This window comes from Gopherus flavomarginatus, chromosome 4 (assembly GCF_025201925.1).
Source record: "Gopherus flavomarginatus isolate rGopFla2 chromosome 4, rGopFla2.mat.asm, whole genome shotgun sequence".
Lineage (NCBI taxonomy): Eukaryota > Metazoa > Chordata > Testudines > Testudinidae > Gopherus > Gopherus flavomarginatus.
Genome location: NC_066620.1, coordinates 59,706,877 through 59,728,274, shown reverse-complemented (window position 1 = coordinate 59,728,274; position 21,398 = coordinate 59,706,877). Strand labels below are relative to the sequence as shown.

Here is a 21,398-nt window from a genome sequence, read left to right as displayed (position 1 = left end):
CACAAAAAGTTAATCCGGCCCTGGGAGTAAAGTTGTCCAAGACAACATACAGTAATGTGTTGAATTCATCTCCAACTACTACATTCAATGATTTTTCCTTCTTTATTTTTTGAAAGCCCCTACCTAGTATGTTGACTTTCCCAGCCTTGGTCTGCAGTTAACAGTCCACAGATTTTGGATGAAACTTGTGCTTCTAAATAACTCAGGGCCAGATTTGTAAAGATTTGTATATGCCTAAAGATAGAGACAGGCACCTAATGGGATTTTCCAAGCATCTAGGCACTTATCTGCATGTTTAGGTGCCTAAATATCTTTAAAAACTGGCCCTTAGATATTTTTGAAAAGCCTACTCTTAAGACCCTTTTGGAGGAAAATGCTGTTCTCTGGAGATTTCCTTTAGTATCCACTCTCATGCCACTATTGTGAGACTAAAACAAATCATTTAAATGGACATTAGACAAACTAAGATTTTTTTTAAACTTCAATTACATTCTCTATTAAGCACCTCATTTCTTCCCAGACTGCATATATTTATGCAGTTCAGACAATTCTCCTGCTGATATAACATCTTTTAATTCTAAAGTTAATACTATTGCCTTTTCTCTATACTTTCAGATAATTCACCTCTTTAATGAGGAAATGAAATTAGCAAGGTCTAGTGTTTATTTTTTGTTTTTTTTACATTCTACTTTCTAATAATGTATTTTGTCAATTCCTTTGTCACACTACAGAAATAATAAATGCAACAAGTCGATGGACATGCACAACACACAGTAGCAGCAAGGACAGAATTCAAGTCTTTTTATTGCAAATGTGTTGGCTCTCTCTCTCAAATTAGAGAATAACATTTTAGCAATATAAAGGTTATGATTAAGGTTACAATTTAGTCACAGAGGTTGTGGAAGTCATGGAATCCGTGACTTCCAGTGACCTCCATGACTTCAGCCTGCGGTGGCTGGGATCTGCAGGGTATCCTGCCCACCACCTACGGGGGCAGGGAGCTGCAGGATATCCGCACCACCTCTGACAGCCCTTGGAGCTCCAAACTGCTGCAGGGTACCCCCGAGCTCCCATCCGCCATGGGTGGCAGAAGCCCCTAGAACTGCCAGTGGTGGGGCAGCTCCTAGCCCCTGCGCAGCTGCCGACTTCAGACAGTGTGGGGAACTGCAGATCCCCATTTTGTCACGGATATTGTTAGTAAAAGTCACAGTTAGGTCATCGCTTCTGTTAATTTTTCTTTTTTACCCAGGACCCGTCCGTGACTTTTACTAAAAATATTTATGACAAAATCTTAGTCTTAGTTATGATATGATTCCACCCAGCAGGGGATGCTGTTGCACATACATGTTACCTAGTTTTTACAACACTGCCACCAAACTTTCTTAATTTCCTGACATTGTTTTCCATTCTTCAGGATTTACTAAAAATCTATAAAGTGCAAGAGTCTCTTCAGTTTTGTGCCAGCACTCAAAAAGACATGAGAAGAGCCAAACAGCTTTGATTTAATATTAGCCCTGCCTATGATTTAATATTAGCCCTGCCTATGCCAACACAAATGAAAGGAGAGAGATTTAAAAGCATGTGACTTTTTTAGTGAGTTGGTTCTGAACCCTTGTCCTTTTCCATCAATCTAAACTATTTATCATTACTAATATTTGCATATGCCCTACTACCATAGTTTCTGGGGGCACCATATTTATTTGGAATACAAAATACATTTGTAATTTGTACTATGACATCTCCAAAAGCCCCAACCAGAATCACGGTCTCATTGTGCGAAGTGCTGTACAAAAACATTGCAAGATTCCTGCTCTTTAGCATTTACAGTCTAAGGCTCCAATCATAAAAGACACATATATAAGTATTAACTGTACACATAACTAGTCCATTGAACTTTAATGGGATTTCTCACATGTGTGAAGTTACCCTCCTGTCTAAATGCTCCCAGGCTCAATGCCTAATTTGGGACAAAATGCAAGGTATAAGCACAGGAAACAATAGGTGGAAGGAGGACATGGATGACACTATTACATTATTATTACTATTACAACACCACACAACAAAAACACTAACTCAGGAACTATCCTTGAAACAAAGCCCATTGCCAACTCTGTCCACATATCTATTCAGGGGACAGCATCATAGAACCTAATCACATGAGCCACACTATCAGAAGCTCATTCACCTGCACAATTCGTTTCTTCCACAACATCTACCAATGTGGTATATGCCATCATGTGCCAGCAATGCCCCTCTGCCATGTACATTGGCCAAACCAGACAGTCTCTACGCAAAAGAATAAATGGACACAAATCAGATGTCAAGAATTATAACATTCAAAAACCAGTTGGAGAACACTTCAACCTCGCTGGTCACTCAGCTACAGACCTAAAAGTCGCAATATTACAACAAAAAAACTTCAGAAACAAATTCCAATGAGAGACTGCTGAATTGGAATTAATTTGCAAATTAGACACCATTAAATTAGGCTTGAATAAAGACTGGAAGTGGATGGGTCATTATACAAAGTAAAACTATTTCCCCGTGTTTATTTTTCCCCCCTACGGTTCCTCACATCTTCTTGTCAACTGCCAGAAATGAGCCATTTTGATTACCACTACAAAAAGTTTTCTCTCTCTCCTGCTGGTAACAGCTCACCTTAACTGATCACTCTCGTTATAGTGTGTATGGTAACACCCACTGTTTCATGTTCTCTGTGTGTGTGTATTATATATTTTCCACTGCATGCATTCGATGAAGTGGGTTTTAGCCCAAAAAAGCTTATGCTCAAATAAATTTGTTAGTCTCTAAGGTGCCACAAGTACTCCTGTTCTTTTTGCAGATACAGACTAACACAGCTGCTACTATGAAAACTATTACATATGTATTTCATGTGCCTTGCATATTTTGTATAATGTCATCATCTGCCTTTTCCCATTCCCCACTTCCCAGCATTTACATTATAAATCTCCCTTTATAAGCATGCATAGCTTGGCCAACAAGTGTAAAGAGCTGACCCATGACTGAAACTCATCATGAAATGAAAAAAACTTTGGCTTTCTAATGTTAGAAGGTCATAACTGACCCCCTTGGGTGGCCCAGGCCAGAAAGGATGCATGGAAAGAACAGCCACTAAATTAACTGGTCCATACCCCCTCACTCATCTTCTCTTTCACACTATCAAGACATCACCACCTGCCTTCACTGTGCTAGTGATGCCACCCTTCAGCTCTCATTTGTTACAATTTTCAAACAAAAACCTTTGTGGTTTTTCTCATGCCACCCCTCAAGCACAGAAATGGCTCCCTGTAAATATCCGCAAAGCCATCTCAGTGTCCTCTTTCAAACTCTCCCCTACTGGGATGCCTACAGAAACTTGACAGCAGCTAGGCTGCTGGTCTGCTGAGACCTCTGCTTGTGCTGTTCAGTTTTATCTCATTGTTTCCTTTTGCTCCCCATCTGTCTGTAAACACCTGTTGCCTTCTGTTTTATTGTTAGACTGTAAGTGCCTCAGGACAGAAACTGCCTTTGTTTTGTGTTTGTAAAGCACCTAGTACAGTGAAACCCTGGTCTATGACTGGGGGTATCAAGCGCTCCAGTAATACAACTCAACAATAAACAAATATCTCCTCATTAGTGTGCCCCCTCATGGCAATTAAAGCTGCCTGTCTGCAATGGGAACCCCGAGGAAGGGCTGGGGATGACAAGGACACCTGTCTTCCCTTGTGTTGAATCCCATGGGGTGCAGGGAGGTGTGTACCATATACCTCCTTGGATCAGCCTGGCTGAATGCAGCTCAGAATAACATTTAAAATAGATTGTTTTGCACAGGAAGATGCAGTATTTGACTCATATACACCTTTAAAAAAGTGTCTAATTTGATTAAGCATTCATATCTATTTAGGGAACTGGTACATGCATTATCATGATAGTGTCCGACCATTTCACAAGCTTTAATGAATTTATTCTCACAATACCCTCGTGCCCTAGAGAAGTACTAACTTTTCTGCAGGTTAAGAAATGAGGGTCATGGGAATTAAGTGATTTGCTAAAGGTCACAAAGGAAGACAGTGGTATTGAAATTAAAACTAAGAGTGTTGAGGAAATTGAAAACAAATCTCCCAAGTCCCAGGCCTAGTCACAACCTAATCACAGGACCATTCTTCCTCTCAAACGAAGTTAATGATCAGTCCACAACGTAGAGTTAATGATTTTCATATATACTATATGTAAGCTCATTTACAAGCTGTTCTTGAGTTGTAAGGAACCTTTTTTGGTAGCTGCTGCAGGACTATACCACATATATAAGCATAGAATCCGTTCCTTCCACAAACACAAATTACTGGTCAATTTTTAATGCACCCACACAGGTCTTTCACCTCCCTTTTCTAATCTTTGTCTTATGTTTAAATCCTACACAATGCTCTGTGTGTGCTTAGCAGTGTAGGAAAAGAACTCATTGCTTTTGAAGTTTATTTGATTAAATAAGCCATCATTTCCCTTTTTCAAACAAACACATACTGTAGGAGAAGTAATTAAATTTAGTAGAACCTACAGAGATTTTTTTTCCAAGCTCCCCTTCCACCTCCTCCCCCAGCCACTCCCCAAATAAGACTAGAAGGTGACAATTGTGCATACTCAGTAGTTTTTTTGCAATGAGATTTTCACAAAGATTTATATCCATAGGTATGTGTTTATGCAGTAGCTATATGAACACTATGGATCATAAATGCTGTAAAGGAGATGCTAAGTCCAGTAAATCACAAAGCCACTTTTAAAATATAGCATAGAAGTTGAAGGCTCACTACATCTTCCAATTTCTTGAATGCCTAGACAGTTTATAATAAATCTGTTACATCATTATACTTTTAAATGGAAAATAAATTAACCTTAGTTGCTTACAATCAAATAAAGGTAAACACCCTTTAAGATTTTGTTTAAGATTTTGGTTGTAGCCATCAATGTGTGTATCACAACTTGCTGGCTATATAAGGGAATGCCAACTTACCAGATCTGGCTAAGAAAGACAAAGCAAGTCACTACCTGATTGAGAAGGTAGGAAATTGTAGGAAATTGTAATTGAGACATGATGTTAAGACCTTGTGTCTATGTTTTATATTTGAACAGTACCTAGCAAATGGGGCTCTGGTCCATGACTGGGGCTCCTAGGTGCTACGATAATACAAATAAATACATAGCAGATAGATGTCTTCTGTCCATCTCAAAAGTTAATGGTGAAAATGCCAAAGCAGTTTTGTTATTATGTGTGATGCTGTAGCATCATAAGTTACTAAAAAGTCCAGTTCTTGCATGGCAGTCCTTGTCACAGATGGTGCAAGCATAACCCACACGGCCAGAAGATGAATCTGGTGCACTACTGCTGCTAGGACTCTTGCTGTAATTTCCTCTTTGTTCTTTTCATTTTTCTCTTTCTCAACCACCTCTCTTCAGCCTCTTTGACTCTTTCCAGCCCTTGTATAGCACAGCCCTGCAGCACCACCTTCCAGTGTAGCCTGTTGCAAGCTGACTCTTTGGAGCTTGTAATGTTGATGTTGGAAGTTTTCAAATCCCTCTTGCAAACATCTTTGAACCTGAGCCTACAACAACCCAGTGGCCTTAGAGCAGCCACATATTCTCCATGCAGTAGGTCCTTTAGAATGAGTCCCTCATCCATCCAGTACAGATAACTAAACCAATGAAGATATCTGTTTTAAGAACAGTAATTAGGGTTGGCAATTTTGCTGTCTCAAATACTATGGTATTAGGAACTTCAGTTTCTTACTTGATATTTAAAATATGAAGAAGACAGTGGGTGTGAAAGGCATTTAGCCTTCTCTTATGCCTGCTGTACAGCAGTGTGCTCAGGACCATACTGAAGTGTTCTCAGGACACACGTGTGATAAACTCATATTTTCGTGTTTAATGCCAATTTCCTGTTATCTCACATGTGCTTGGTCAAATGACTGAATGTGGTGGCTGCCTTCCTTAAATAAGCATAAGCTTTTCACCTAGATACAGGTTAACCAATATAGTTGATTCAAAACAGAATTTGTGCATAACTTGTAGCACACTGCCAACTATTAAAACTTCTGGTACAGTCAACATATGTTTGCTATAATCATTATCTTCTTTAAACTGGTAGTTTGTAATGAAACTGTACTAACTAACACAAAGTTATTGCTAAGCTTCTGGAGCTCCTCTTAACTATGTGTGATGAACAAAAATAAATAATAAATATAATTAAGGATTTGCACTGGTATAACTATATCTACGTTAGTTATGTTGGTGTAAGTTTTCCGTTATGAATGACAACTACCTCCATTTTAGTTATGCTGGTGAAAGTTTTCAATTATACAAAAAAGCCTAGTAAAAACAAAATATAAACCAAATCTCAAGAAGAACACCTTAATAGTGAGATCTATTGGAAAATATCCTTCAGTATGACAGCTCACCTTTCTTCACTATCCAGTACACACACACACACACACTTTTGTTATGAGGCAGCTGGTATAAGGGAAACTAGAGTTGACTCTTTGGAAAAAACAAGGAATTTATTTATATAAATAAGTTTGTATGTTCCAACTCCCCCCCAAGAAAGGTTTTTTTCCCCATCTCCTCTCTTTCTGACTTTCAGGATCATAGCTCCCCCTTGGCCCACCATGTTTTGAAATGGTATTATCAATGATTGATTTATTCCTTCTCTGACTAAGTGTGAATCACACCCACACTCAGCCCTATGCTTATGCACAAACATATCAACTGGGTATTTAACTAGCTGTCTCGTATGCCATATTTTCAGATATAGGCATCTAAATCAAAAATCTTGCCTATGCTGGCAAAAATTTGACTAATTCATTTCCAACACCCAACAGCGTGGCTCTGCCAGTTGTAGCAATGGCAGAAGCCAGAGAGTGGACAGGGATTAAACATTCTTACCATGGTAGGTTTCTTTTTAAATAAATACTGTATTGACATTTATTCATTGGGGAAGAGAGATCATTTAAATTGTATAGTGGAGAAACGCTCTGCTGAGTGAGATCTGGGACCTCCATTAACACCTACTAACCTCTATATACTCAGTATTTAAGGCCTATAAAGCTTTTAATTCATGACAAGGAACTGAACAATTAAGTTTTCATTTACTAATCTCAGAGAAAAAGCAAGTTCCTAAATCTTTCCCAGTTCTTTTTAGGTATAGATGGCATGGGACAGACAGTTTTAGGAGTCTGGGGGCCTCCTATAAGGTTAGTCTTGAATACCATTTTAACCCTATCTACACCACAAGAATAATCACCCAATGATTCTTCAGTCATGTTGTCACAGTGCAGGGAAATGTCAGGTTAAGACAGTGGTGGGTGACAATGGGCTGTGTAGTGGGGCTAGGGTGAAAGAACTCACATGGTTACTGCCCATTTGCTGGTAAAATGCTAGGCTTCGTTCTCCATGGCTGTCAATTTGACAGCTTGTAGGAGCACTAGATTTAAATTAACTCCACACCTTCCTGGAAAAAGCAACATTGGTTGTAGGACAGTCCCAGGGAAATTAGGTCTGTCCCACAAATATGTTGGCTGGAGGGGTTTGCCATCCATCCTAAAGTCCCATCTTCACATCCTGGGGAGGGCTTGTATTGCAAATGTCTTCCAAAAGTTAGCATTGTCTTGGGGCATGTCTGCACTGCAATTAAAAAACGGTGGCTGGCCCATGCCAGCTGACTTAGGCTCATGGGGCTGTTAAATGGCAGTGTAGGTACTCCGGCTTGGCCTGGAGCCCAGGATCCAAACCCTGCGACTAGGAGGGTCTCAGAACTTGGGCTGCAGCCTGATCCCAAAGGTCTGCACAGCAATTAGTCTCCTAGCTTGAGCCTGACGTGGCTGAGTCAGCTAGAATGGGCCAGCTGTAGGTGTCTAATTGCAGGATAGACATACCCTTAGTGTCACGGGAAGGCCATCCCATAAATGAAAGATACTTAAAAAACAGAGTCAAATTGAGCCTTTCTAACTCCCTTCTCTTTCCTAGCCTGCAGCACCATAGTTGTGTGGCTGTAATAATCGGTAGTGTAGACATAAACACAGTCACAGGTGGGGCTGGGCCCTACTCTCCATAAAGGGATAGCTATCCTGTGACATCATCCACCCTTTCAATCCCCCTTGCCATTTTTAAAATGAGAAGAACACTTATCCCCTACATCAATGATTTGAACACACTCTGAACATGTTAAGTGCTAGATCTAAAATACCATATGACCTTAGAATAATAAAATCCATGTGTTCTACAAAGACACTGTAAACTGCTGGCAAACTCAACTTTGCCAAAAGCCTTTAAATTAATCCAGCAGTGGCAAATAACATCTGAGTGCCCACTTCGTAGATTAAACAACACAGCCACTCATTTGTCTGTTACATGGATCTCTAAACTGACAACAGTCACTTTCTGTCTTCCCTATTCCTTTGTGTGCATTGAAGATTCAGTCACCAAAATCTGTGACAGCTACTTTGTTCATTCAAAATCAGGCTACAAAGAAAAGGAACCAGGATTCCTTCATCAATCAGTTATAAACACAGTCTGTCAACACATCTCATGAGGGAATGAAACAGCCAACACAGATCTCATTTCCCTTCCTCCAAGAGATTGACATATTAGGTGGATCCAGCTATAGTGCATGTGCTCAGAGATGGAAATATTTGTCTCCCAAATCTCTCATGCACACATGACAAACATCTCTATGAAAGGGAATTTCTAATGCACGTTCTGTACAAATATCTAAAGAACAGATTCTAAAGAGGATTGTTAGGAAACTCATATTCCAGTTGACTCAACATAGTAGCAGGATGTGAACTGTCAAATTTTGACAAACCTTAAAAGGGGATTCATTGCCTATATATATAGTCACTGCACTTATACTAAATCTTGTTTTCATATATATATATATACATATATAATATAAAATTAGGGTGGTCTCTAGGGAAAATAAATACCAGAAGAAGAAAAAGGCAATTTGTTATCTTACTGTATAGTATTTCACACTTGTATCAGTCATTGCATAAATTGCACATTGCCATTGGAATATTGTCTGCAGGTGAAGGAGAAAAAAGGAACAAGGAGAGCAAGATGGTTTTCCTGGATTTTGGTCCCCCTATTCCAAGCAAAAGGAACATCTAATCCCTGTTTGTGACCGAAGAGCCTCTTAATGACAACTGGCAAGAGGGTGCAGAGGGGTTACCAGAATCTCTCGATTCTGGTATATACAAAAAGGGTCTCAACCAGGCTTGGGTGAAAACACTGAAGAGAATGTTGAGTAAGATAAACTTCTTTAGATAAGAGTAACTTGTTAAGTTTGGTCTCTAGAAAGCATATTTGATTTTGTTCTATATGTAATATTTGTTTCCAATATTCTTCCTCTCTATCACTTAAATTTATTCTTTAATAATAGATGTATTTATAGTGAAAACAAGATTTAGTATAAGTGCAGTGGTATTAAGCAAAGTACTGGTTCTGAGTTGAATCTTACAAGCTGCTTTGTACCTTTGGGAACAGCAGATCTGGTAATACTGAGTGTTCAGAGGATAAGGAGCTGTTCACTGCACAGAGTTCTCTGAGTGTTTTCATTTGGTGTGCGCCCATTGCCACCTGCACAGAGAGAGCAAGGTCTGCAAGGGCTTGAAAGACAGCGCTTGTGCTGCCAGAGGCTAGTGGTTTCAGGGAGCTGATCACAGCAGGCTCAGACAAGGTTGCTGCACGTTAGGGACAGGTGGTAGTGAGATGGCAGCCAACCTGTATACCCCTGGGAAGCTTAATATGCTACACGACATATGCTTAGGAATGCTTGCTGACCCCATATTCTTCAGTCCCTGCCATGTGGGAGGGAGAGAGAGCATCTTGACAAGGAGAAAGAATAAAGGAAAGCCTGAAAATATAGATGCTTAACATTTCTTCCTGTCCCTTAAACCAGTGCTTCTCAAGCTATCTGATGTGGGGGACTGGCAATTTTTTTTTTCCCCAGTGTGCCAGGAACCAGTGCCATATTATTATCCTAGTCAACGCTCTCATGAAGAAACTCGCCGCGGACCGGCAGCCGACAGCTCGCGGACCACCACTTTGAGAAGCACTGCCTTAAACAACATTGGGCTCCTATAAAAAAAAAATCTTGCTTCTCTGTAGGACAGGTGAAATTTTGTATCTCCAGGATGGTATGTAAATAAATCACTGCTCAGGTAGAGCAGCAGATCTGGAAAACTGCTAGCACTGATGAGACACAGCGGGAAGAGTATTGTAAAAGCTTCCTGTTGAAGTAACCTCTCCAACAGTCTGAGCGGATGACTACCTCTAGGGACAGTTGTATGTAATTTCACAAATGTGATGAAACATTTGCTTGCAAGAACCGTTGCAGCCAATTCAACAGTATTTTTTATTTTTATTTTTTTTGAGGGGAGTTTAGGTTTTTTTGTTTTTTGGTGGTGGTGGTGGTAAAAAAAAATTAATTTACTCAGTCTTTCAATCTAAGAAATTGATCCATTAACAGGACTAACAGGAAAAAAGTAATTAAGAAAACTAATATTTCTCCATGTCAGCAATGCCAGTCATTTAATTAGATGGATCCCATCAGACAAACAAAGTTTTAATAGAAGTTTTATTAAACACTCACTAATAATCTCAATTATGCCACAATGCTGCAAACAGTGGCACTTCTAGGACAGGGAAGGACAGTGCTCTAGTGAAAGAGGATGTCCAGGTTTTATTTCACATTCAAAAGAAAGAGGAGTCCTTGTGGCACCTTAGAGACTAAACAAATTTATTTGCGCATAAGCTTTCATGAGCTATAACCTACTTCATCAGAAGCATGGACTGAAAAAAATAGGCAGGTATAAATAATACAGCACATGAAAAGATGGGACTTGCCTTACCAAGTGAGGGGGTCAGTGCTAACGAGGTGCCACAAGGACTCCTCATTGTTTTTGCTGATATAGACTAACACAGCTACCACTCTGAAACATTTCAGAGTCAGTAATTTACTGTGTGATCTGGGATGACTCACTTAACCTAGAAGGAAGGATGTGTCAGTGGTTAAGCCACTACCCTGGGACTCAGGAGATTTGAGTTCAATTCCTTGCCTTGCCCCAAGTCATTTTATGTGACCTCGTCTAAGTCAGTTAGACCCACATCCACAAAGGGACTTAGACATTGTGGCACCCAGAAAAATCACAGGAACAATATTGCAATCCACAACACCTGAGTTAGGCGCCCAAGGGTATGTGTACATTGCACTTAAACATCCACAGCAGGCCCATGCCAGCTGACTTGGGCTCAGGCCAAGGGGCTATTTAATTGCAATGTAAATGTTTAGGCTCAGGCTGGAGCCTAGGTTCTAGGACCCCTTAGCCCAAGCAAATTACAGCCACAGGTGTTTAAGTGCAGTGTAGACATATGCTAAATTCCCTATACAATGCATTGGAAGAGATGGGTGTGTCTTAAGCCCCACACTTTTCACAGAGATAGGCACCTAAGTCTGGCCTACATGATGGCACTTATCTCTGCTAGCAATCCACAAAACTGAGGGGTGGGGTGGAAATAGCTGCTTTAAGCCATGTGTGGGGCTTGATCTGATTGGTGTGCTCAGATGCCACTTAGATTTATATAAAACAGCTGGGGGAGGTAAGTCTCTCCCTTTTACCATTAGCCCTGTGGTTAGGGAACTCACTTAGGAAGTGAGAGCGCTCTGGTTCAATTCCTCCATCTGGCTGATGAGAAGAGATTTGAACAGAGATTTTCCACCTCTCGGGTGAGTGCCCTAATCACTGGACTAGCAAGACAGTCTCATACCCTCTCTCCCCTAGACTAATTCATATCTAACTATTCAATATTTAGCTGAAGGAGCACAACTTCAACAGGAGAGACTGAGGGAGCACTGTGATGGTGCCCCTCCCATAAGGCTTTATGGAATACACTAATGAATGTATATATGACATAACTAGAATGTGTTTTATGCTACTTATGCCATATAATATATCTCTGTAAAGGTTATGGTGTACTGAATCAATTAATCCTCTTTGTATACACGTATCATTTTTGTACCTGAAGTTAGGAATATTGGCTGTCTACTTCCTTGATTTTAACTAGCCTAGAAGAGCATTTGGTCAGCTTCTTGAGAAAAGTGCAAATTAAGTGCCCAATCAAAAACTACTTAAGCCAATAATGAACTTGAAGGTGCCAATCCACATCTGAGCTTTCACAGGAATGTGGCTTGGCTGGTAAAAACTGAGTCATGCATGGACATGTGACTTGCCTATGTGACTCCAAAAGTTCATCTTGGAGCTGGACTTTGCATAGGAGAGAGGAGGAGGTCTCCACCCACAAGAGAAAGTCTATTTAAACCCCCTGGGAGACCCCTCCATTTTGTCTTCAGCTGGCTAAAGATATAGCCTCTCCACCCTCCAGGATACCTGAAAGAAACTGGAACAAGGGATGGTAACTACAGAGGGTGGGAGTGATTGCTGGACCCAGACTAGAAGGAGACTAGTCTGTAAAGGAAGCTAACTGGTGAAGTTTTTATCTGTTTTCAGTTTTCTTAGACATAGACTTGTGTGTTCTATTTTATTTAGCTTGATAATTCACTTTGTTCTGTCTGTTACCACTTGGAACCACTTAAACCCTACTTTCTGTATTTAATAAAATCACATTTTACATATTAATTAACCCAGAGTATGTAGTAATACCTGGGAGGGGGGCAAACAGCTGTGGATATCTTTCTATCAGTGTTATAGAGGGTGAACAATTTATTATTTTACCCTGAATAAGCTTTATACAAGGTAAAACGGATTTATTTGGGGTTTAGACCCCATTGGAAGTTGGGCATCTGAGTGTTAAAGACAGGAACACTTCTATAAGTTGCTTTCAGTTAAATCTGCAGCTTTGGGTCACGTGGTTCAGACCTAGGTCTGTGCTGGAGCAGACTGGCGTGTCTGACTCAGCAAGACAGGGTGCTGGATTCCCAGGCTGGCAGGGAAAGCAGGGGCAGAAGTAGTCTTGGCACATCAGCTGGCAGTTCCCAAGGGGGTTTCTGTGATCCAACCTGTCACAAGCACCATCTCAGAATATCCCGTAGTCCAGCAGTTTAGACATGCACCTGAGAGGTGATGGACCCTGTTCAAATCCCTTCTCCTCATCAAACAGAATAGGGGATTGCACTGGTGGTCTCCCACTTCTCCAGTGAGTACTCAACCACTGAACTAAAGGTTATAAGGAAGGTCCTTTCTTTCCCTCACCCAGGGTGCTCTATGCAGATCTAGGCAGCCCATGAGTTCACCTACCAGATCAGGCCCTGCACATGACTTAAGTGGGGAAACATCTGTCTTCCCCCAGTTTGTGGATTGCACTGGGGCTTAGGCATCTCAGGGCCTAGAGTGAGGCAGCAGAGTGCATGCCCAGAGAGACAGAAACATAGGCATGTTGGAAACTTTTACTGCAAACATGAGTGAGTTTAGCAGCTTAGGCAGCAGCCGGTCAATTTTGTGGATCACAGTGCTGCCTAAAAATGGGACTCTTATGCTTAAATCTCAGAGTCAGACACTTAAGTACCTTTGTGGAGCCAGGCCTTAGACTCTGCGCTTGAGTTCCCCATCTTTAAAATGGGGATAACACTTCCCTCACTCACAGGGGTTTTCTGAGGATAAATATATTAAAGACTGTAGTATCTGAGCACAGCACAGTGATGCAGAGCACATGAAGCAGATTAACCACTCCGTCCCTCAGTTTTCCCACCTGCAAAATGGAGATGCTTACTCATTTCATAGGAGTGAGATGAGATTTAATGATTTGAAAAGTGCTTTGAAATCATGGAACTGCAACGTATTTCTCCTTTTCTCTGTATAAACCTCTGGGTGTTATAGTGCAAACCCATCCTGAGCAGACAGCTAATCAAAGGGAGCCAGTGAAGGACACCAACATACTGAGGACTTGGGGTAACTTCCAAAGGAGACAATAGAGTTGGGGGCAAGAGGGACCTGGTGATATCAATTTTTCTTTTACATTTTTAAAAAATCCCTTCAAGCTTGGATAGATGGTTGGATCAGCTCTGTCACAATGGAGATTTCGCTGAGAACACTACCTCACATCTGGTCTCAGTGATACTTTGCCATTTCAGAGAGCAAAGGAACGGTGAAGAGCTGAGTTCTGTTCCCATCTTTGATAACGATTTCCTTTGTGACTTGGGGCCCTTTAGATAGATGGGGGTGGGCGCATGCCATAACACGGAATACCAAAGGCTCTCTCTCCCTCTGGCAGGGAGGAACTATGCCAAAGTCTCCAGCTAGGGAGGTAAAGATGAACAATAAATAGGGCCCTGACTAGGCTGCTTTCAGTCCCTTTACACCTCAATTCCTCTTGTTTTTTTCCCCAGAGGCTGGTGTAGTGGCTCTACTTCACACAGAAACATGCATCACCCAGTCCCCAGGATAGTGTTCCTGGGATACAGGGGTGCGGCCAAAGCAAACTGTCCTATAAGTATTCCACGTTGCTGAGTAGTGCCTTTGGGTCCACTGCAGTCCAGGTGTAAGTTAAAGCAGACCCATAGGCCAGAGCAATCTCTGGAAATCCCAGAATCCTCCAGGTGCAATGGTGACAAAAAACTATCAGCCTCTCTTAAAGACTCCTCTCACTCTTCTGAACTGCACATCCTGAAAGTGATAGGAAATACTTGACCCAAATTCAGAACTATCAGTAAACTAGTTGAGGTTTTTAAGAGCTTTGAAAATATAAAGCATTATAGATGTAAGCAGAGTCTGAATGAGCTCTCCCCTGACATCTAGTGGTGAGTGATGGAAAAGGAATTCAGGAGCTGATCTCGTTTGCATGGACACACCCACCCTGCCAGAGTGCTCAGCATGATGGGATTGCTTGCCCAAATGATCACTTGTGGCTGATGTTGGATCCCCAGTCTCCTTGTTATTGGGGCAGGAGTAATAAAGGGTTGTTATCCTTGTTGTGTGAACCAAGTGCAGCAGAACTATACCTGGCATACCTAGATGGAGGGACTTGCCCTCAACTGAATGGCACTCGCTAGGCAGGGGACATGGATTCCAAAGGCCAATCAGTTGAGGGGGTGGGGAGGACAGATATTTGCCCCTGGTGGCATGGGCTCTGTTTAAGGGTTCTAGACACTGTTTATAAAAGAGCTAATTTAGACTCAATTGAGAGTCTTGTTACATGCTACAGAGCTGAAATCACTGATACTTAAGTCCAACTATTAGATCTACTTTGGGACAGTGTCTCTATTGCAAGAGCCTGCCTACTAACAGCTGAAATCACTGACAACTGTGTTAAGTGGTGGGCCCTGAAAACATCTTGGAAAGTGGCCAGCCAGGCAGCTGGTGGAGAGGCATGATCAGCAGCGTGGCTGGTGGAGAGGCACAGCCAGTGGACAGCAGGGCAGCTGGTGGGGAAGGCACACGGCCAGCAGGGTGGCTGGCAGAGAGGGCCAGCAGACTGGCAATCAGCTGGCAGGGCAATATGTGTAATGTGCCTCTTTGCCCCCCCTTCCACCCAAGGTGGGAAGTGAGCTGTGCAGATGAACCTCTGAACTCTGGGGTTGCACTGGCCAAGGACAGCAACTGTGAGGGGAGTGGGACGGGCAAGTTAAAAGGACTTTTGGGTTGCTGGACTTAAGAACCTGAAGGGAAAAAGGACACTACCCAACTTACTTGGGAATGGGTCTTTTGCTCATGGTTTATGTTTATGAGCCCTGGTTGTGGGGTTTTCCCAAATTAATGCTGACTTACTTCTCTCCTTTTATTAAAAGGTTTTGCTACACTCAGACTCTGTGCTTGTGAGAGGGTGTATTGCCTCTTAGAGGTGCCCAGGGAGTGGTGTGTAATTGTCAGAGATCACTGGGTTGGGGCTCAAAAAGGAACTCCTAGATACTGAGCCTCGCCCTTGTTGCTGTTGGCTCCACCTGGCAGAAGGCTTACATACGAAAATATTGTGCTCTGCCAATTCTGGAGCATTGAGTAGGACTCATCTTTGTGTAACATATGCAATCGATTTCCTGCCATTCATTGCAGAATGGTGGGTTGGGCATTGATAGAACTTCATCCAGACAGATTATATAATCAGCCAAAAGCCACTGTAAGTCATTTTAAACTTAGATACAGTATACTTATCTATATGTGATTCCATTAGATGGAACCAATCCACATGATTTTAGGTTCTTAGAACAAACCCTTCTCTTGGAATGATATTTCTGAGAAATTTAAAGAGGTTAGGATGAAGTAATAAAGGATAAATGAGAAATCTTCCTTAAAGCCTCTGGGAAAGCCAGGGGGGTGGGGGAATTTGCTACTGTCCCTTCTAAAATGAAATTGGTGCGTCCTCATCAGTCATGCAGCTACAACAGCTAGAAGCAGATAGTGTATGCCAGTACAAATAATATATATTGCGCAGCATAAAAGGCTGCAACATAAATTTGAAGATATATGGAACTCCTTCATATAGGCAGGTCAAACTTTTCCCTCAAGCAGATAATTACAGGTTTGGGGTGAGTAAATCTTATTAGCCTCTCTCTACCTTATCTCTTCTCATGAGAAACTGGTGGTGGATATATTCTCTTTCAGTCCTTTTACTGAATTGCATGCTGGATATATCTTTATTCCATCCTTCTCTGACCAGGAAAACACTGGCATATCATTCTATTGTATGAATGTGGTTTTACATTATCATTAATTAGGTCATATCAGAGAACAGTCTGACCCATAATCCCAGATCTGTTCCACTCCCATCCTACCCCAGTGAAGGTGATGTAACAAACCCAAATTTTGCAAATGGTCCTTATCTTTATAGTAGGCCAAACACATTCTCAGCTCCAAACACACTCTGAGGCATTTGCAATCCAAGATACACATTTAGCAGCTTGAGCCCAACCATAAAGGTAAGTCAATTAAAAGTGTAGTGGTTGTGACCAGCAATCTGATCTGCTAGTGTGGATCCTTCAGTTCATGCAGAGCCTCTCTAATAGCAGGGGGAACATGGCTATTTTAACATGAACTGTCTTACTTTAAATGTTTTGAACTACTAACATACTGATACAGTATTTATGTAAAGTCACATGGGAATAGAGAATAAGCCTACTTACCATGTTGTCCTCTGTGAGGGAAGAAAGGGGAAGAGTCTTTCATGACCCAAGTTAAATTCCAGGCAGAGAAATCAGGGAGGAGAGAAGGAATATTCGTGGGAGATTCCAAAGTGCTCATACCTTTAAATAAAAGAAAAGAATAAATGCAAATAAATATAATATAAACAACAGGCTGAAGGATCCTAAAGTGCTTTACAGACTATATGTAATAAGTGCTGAAATGCAGTCACCTCTTGGGTACAGCACAGAATCAGTTTAGCAGCACATTGCAGTACTAAACAGCTGTTAATGACAGGACATAAAGAATACCATATCCTCTGGAAACTGAAATTCAATTATATACAGTTATGTTTCAGTCCAAGGCAGATTCATAGTAGGATTTAATAGTTCCAGTGGCTGAAAGGACGTCTTTTACCCATCAATGTGCACAGGGAGAATCAGGATAAATTGTTTGTTTTACATATGAAAAACGAGTATTGTTGTTCAGCAGAATTGTCAACACTACCCCTCTATGTGTCCAAGCTTTGCTTTTACTTCAGAGTGCTTTAAGCTTAGCGTGTGTGTGTTTGTTTTTTGCACCTGGAATCCTGCACATAAAGCAGGTGAATTCATGCTCTGCTGAGTTTTTACTGCATAAATTAAAATGTTTGAAACAAGCCTTCAGGGATTTAGACTGTTACAATGAACTAGAATGGGTTACGATGGTCAATTTTATCCATCTCCACTCTGCAAGACCAGGATGATTCTACGCATGTGTGAACTGGTGCCTGAATTATAAGGCAAGCCTGACGGGTGCAATAGAATTTCAGGGGTATGGAAATGTGGTCAATTCACGGGATTCAGAGTTTCCCTGTCACAATTTTTATTTGCAAGAACTTGATTCTGATCTCACTCAGACTGGTATAGATTGGGAGTAACAATGGCATAAACAAGAGGAGAATCAAGTGCTAATCTTTCGTATAAAGACACAATGTATGCTAACTCCACTGATTGCAACAATAACCTTTAGGATATAAACTGGCTTCAACACAGCATTGTTTTGTCACTCATCCTGGAATTGTAGATAAAAGTTTAGTTTCCTTGATGGCTGAACTATATCGTGACCCTTTGTGAATTTATGGTAAAATAACTGAACACTATATATTATTGGGTGGAGTTTAGCAACATAGATATTCCAGAGTGGATCAGACCCATGGACCATCAAGTCTAGTAGCCCATATTTAACTGTAAATAAACAAGTAATCTCCCTACATACAAACTTAATACACAACTATGCAATGACTTAGCTGAGGGCAAGGAGGCTTGTGTCTATCTAACCTCAAGTGGTTAGTGGTTGACTTATGCCCTTCATTGAGACTTGATCATGGTGGTAATGTTAGATTTCAGGGATTTCATTACAACAGTCCTGTTTTGTTGCCAAGGTCTGACTATTTCAACAATTTTACTGTCATTAGACTAGTATTACTGAATTTAAAAGTACAATATACAGTAACTCCTCACTTAACATTGTAGTTATGTTCCTGAAAAATGCGACTTTGATGTTAAGCGAATCCAATTTCCCCATAAGAATTAATGTACATGGGGAAGGAGAATTTTTTTCACCAGACTCTCTCTCTCTCTCTCTATATATATATATATATACACATACACACACACTATACGTTTTAAACAAACAATTTAATACTGTACACAGCAATGATGATTGTGAAGCTTGGTTGAGGTGATGGAGTCAGAGGGTGGGATATTTCCCAGAGAATGCCTTACTGGCTAAATGATGAACTAACACTTGGCTGAGCCCTCAAGGGTTAACACATTGTTGTTAATGTAGCCTCACACTCTACAAGGCAGCACAAATGGAGGGAAGGGAGACAGCATGGCAGACAGAGATAGAGACACACCCTGTGAGAGAGAGAGAGATGTGCATTACCCCTTTAAGTACGCTGACCCTACTCTAAGTACACTGCCTTTTTAAGTAGATCAGCAAGTTGAGACAGCCACTGCTGCCAGAAAGCTCCCTCCCGTGTTCCCTCACCCCCATGGAGATGGGCTAAGGGGGGGCAGGACAAGGAGGAGGGGGACACCCTGACATTAACACCCCTTTCCACTGCCTTGCACAGCAAGCAGGAGGCTCCCAGGGGCATCTCCAAGGCAGAGGACAGGAATAGCACATGGCAGTTGGGGGATGGACAACTGAACTGCTGGCAATTGATAGCCTGCTGGGCAGCTGCTGCACAGGGAACTTAGGGGAGCAGATGGGGGGCTGCCTGTCCACCCTGGTTCCAGGCCCCACCAGCTAGCTCCACTAGCTGCTGTTTCTGCAAGCCGTGGACAAAGCAGGCGGCTGCTAAACAACATTATAAGGAGCATTGCATAACTTTAAATGAGCATGTTCTCTAATAGATCAGCAATGTAACACACAACATTAGCCAAGAGGACTTTACATGAGGAGTTGCTGTATTGAACAAATGAAGTTCTTGAAGTGGCTGACTCCACTAAACAAACAGCCAAACAAATAAATGTAATAAGGGTGTGTCACTTGATTTGGGACTGAGTGATCAATGGCAATACTCCCTGTCACATAATAAGGTAAGCATCCATCGATGCTACAGAGTGTGGAGAGATTTAGCATCCTACTTCCAAACCATCTGCTTCATAAAGGACAAGATCTTTGAGGTCTCGATCTCTAAAAGCCCTAAATGAGCACAATTTTAGTATACAGGTTCATGGTAGATAGATAGAACCTTGGTTGTGAACCCCTCTGAATTCTCAAAAAGGTCAGATGTCGATCTGAAATTTGTAGCAGGCCTCCATCTCTCTCTCTCTCTGACATCCACCTCCTTACAGTGAAGGTCACTCAACTGCATTTCCTATCAGCAGAGTTAAGTCACTGTTAACACCCAGACCAACCTCATTTGACATACTATATCTTACCAACCCAAAATCCTAGCACCCAAACATTCTCCCAGACTGTCCACCTTCACAGCCACCTCCCTGTCAGCTATAACCCACCATTGCACATATCCTCTTCTTCAGATTCATGCCACTCTAACTCCAACCTCACCTAGACTGAAATGTATCGTACTAATGCACCTGCTTTTACTGCAAAAGTGTGTAATGAGTTTTTTCCTATCCAAATTCTGGAGTCAGAATTAAAGTAGTCTCTGAGCAGGGCTAGATGACACTGTAGTAAAAATACCTGAGCACTGCCTACACTAGCTCTTCTACTATTACTAACATTGAAGAGAGTTACGCCAACGGTAGTACAATTCAGGATTTTATAAAAATTTATAATGTAGACGCAGCCTTGAGATTCAGTTCAATTGATCTTATCTAATGATGTTTTTGCTTCTCTGTACTCTTTATAATCCTGAAACTTTATCTCAAGTTGTTTGCTTGGATTATTGGCCTTAGTACAAAGGCAAGAAGATTCTATCAGAAGTTATGAATCCTTCCCAATTAAGTCATCTTCAGAGAAAGATGATGGTTAAAAGGTTTTTGCATAGACAAGAGGCCAGGCTCCTCAATGAGGAATTATTTGATTTCAGGTAAGAGTCACAGGTCAAGAGAAAGAAAGACCTTCCATCTTCCACTTTATTGTAGCTCCAAGGTATTTCATGTCTTGAAAGGTAATTACAATAAGACCTACAAATCAAATAAACAAATTCCTCACTCTTTTATGAATCTCTCGAGAATAATCCACAAAAATTATTTTGCTGTCATTTTACAGAATAAAATGTTTTTGCTTCCTTAAGAGAGCAAAATCTGAGCTGGAATCTTCCTCTAACTCTTACAGAACATGCCAACTATCCTTTCTGGTTCCTTGTGCCATGGTGCTTTATCATTTTTCTATAGCAGCAACGCTAACCTTTTAAATAAATAAATGAATTAGCAACTGGAAGATACAGCTCCATTTTTAGTAGCCAGAAGCTTGGCAGGATGTAATAAACTATAGAGAGGAGGCACATTTCAGTACAGAGGTTTAAACATTCAAATCCTCCGTTTGCATCTTTGACTATCTTTAACATGTCTGCCTAAAGGAGCTTTCAGGGCCAAATTCTGACTTTGGACACTTAAAGGGAATTCAAATTCCTTTCAGCTAACAGAGTGTTTGGATTAAAAAGGGTCATAGTGTACATTTGCTGAAGTCAGGACTTGATCATATAAGTCCACATGCAATGATATGTACATAATATTTTAAACAACATACATATATAGAGAGAGTGAGACAGTGGTTCAAAATTATTCATTCAATGCTTTTTTTAATGAAAAATGGCTTTTT

At 41.1% G+C, this 21,398-nt stretch overlaps 1 protein-coding gene across 1 annotated transcript in view; it reads right to left on the bottom strand.

Annotated features, from left to right (window-relative positions):
• The window catches only part of ALK (ALK receptor tyrosine kinase), a 637,574-nt gene that overhangs the window by 433,409 nt on the left and 182,767 nt on the right, over nt 1-21,398 (bottom strand). Inside the window, exon 2 of the mRNA XM_050948434.1 lies at nt 17,120-17,239. Within this exon, the coding sequence (XP_050804391.1) occupies nt 17,120-17,239 (120 nt within the window). The remainder of the gene's footprint in view (nt 1-17,119; nt 17,240-21,398) is intronic.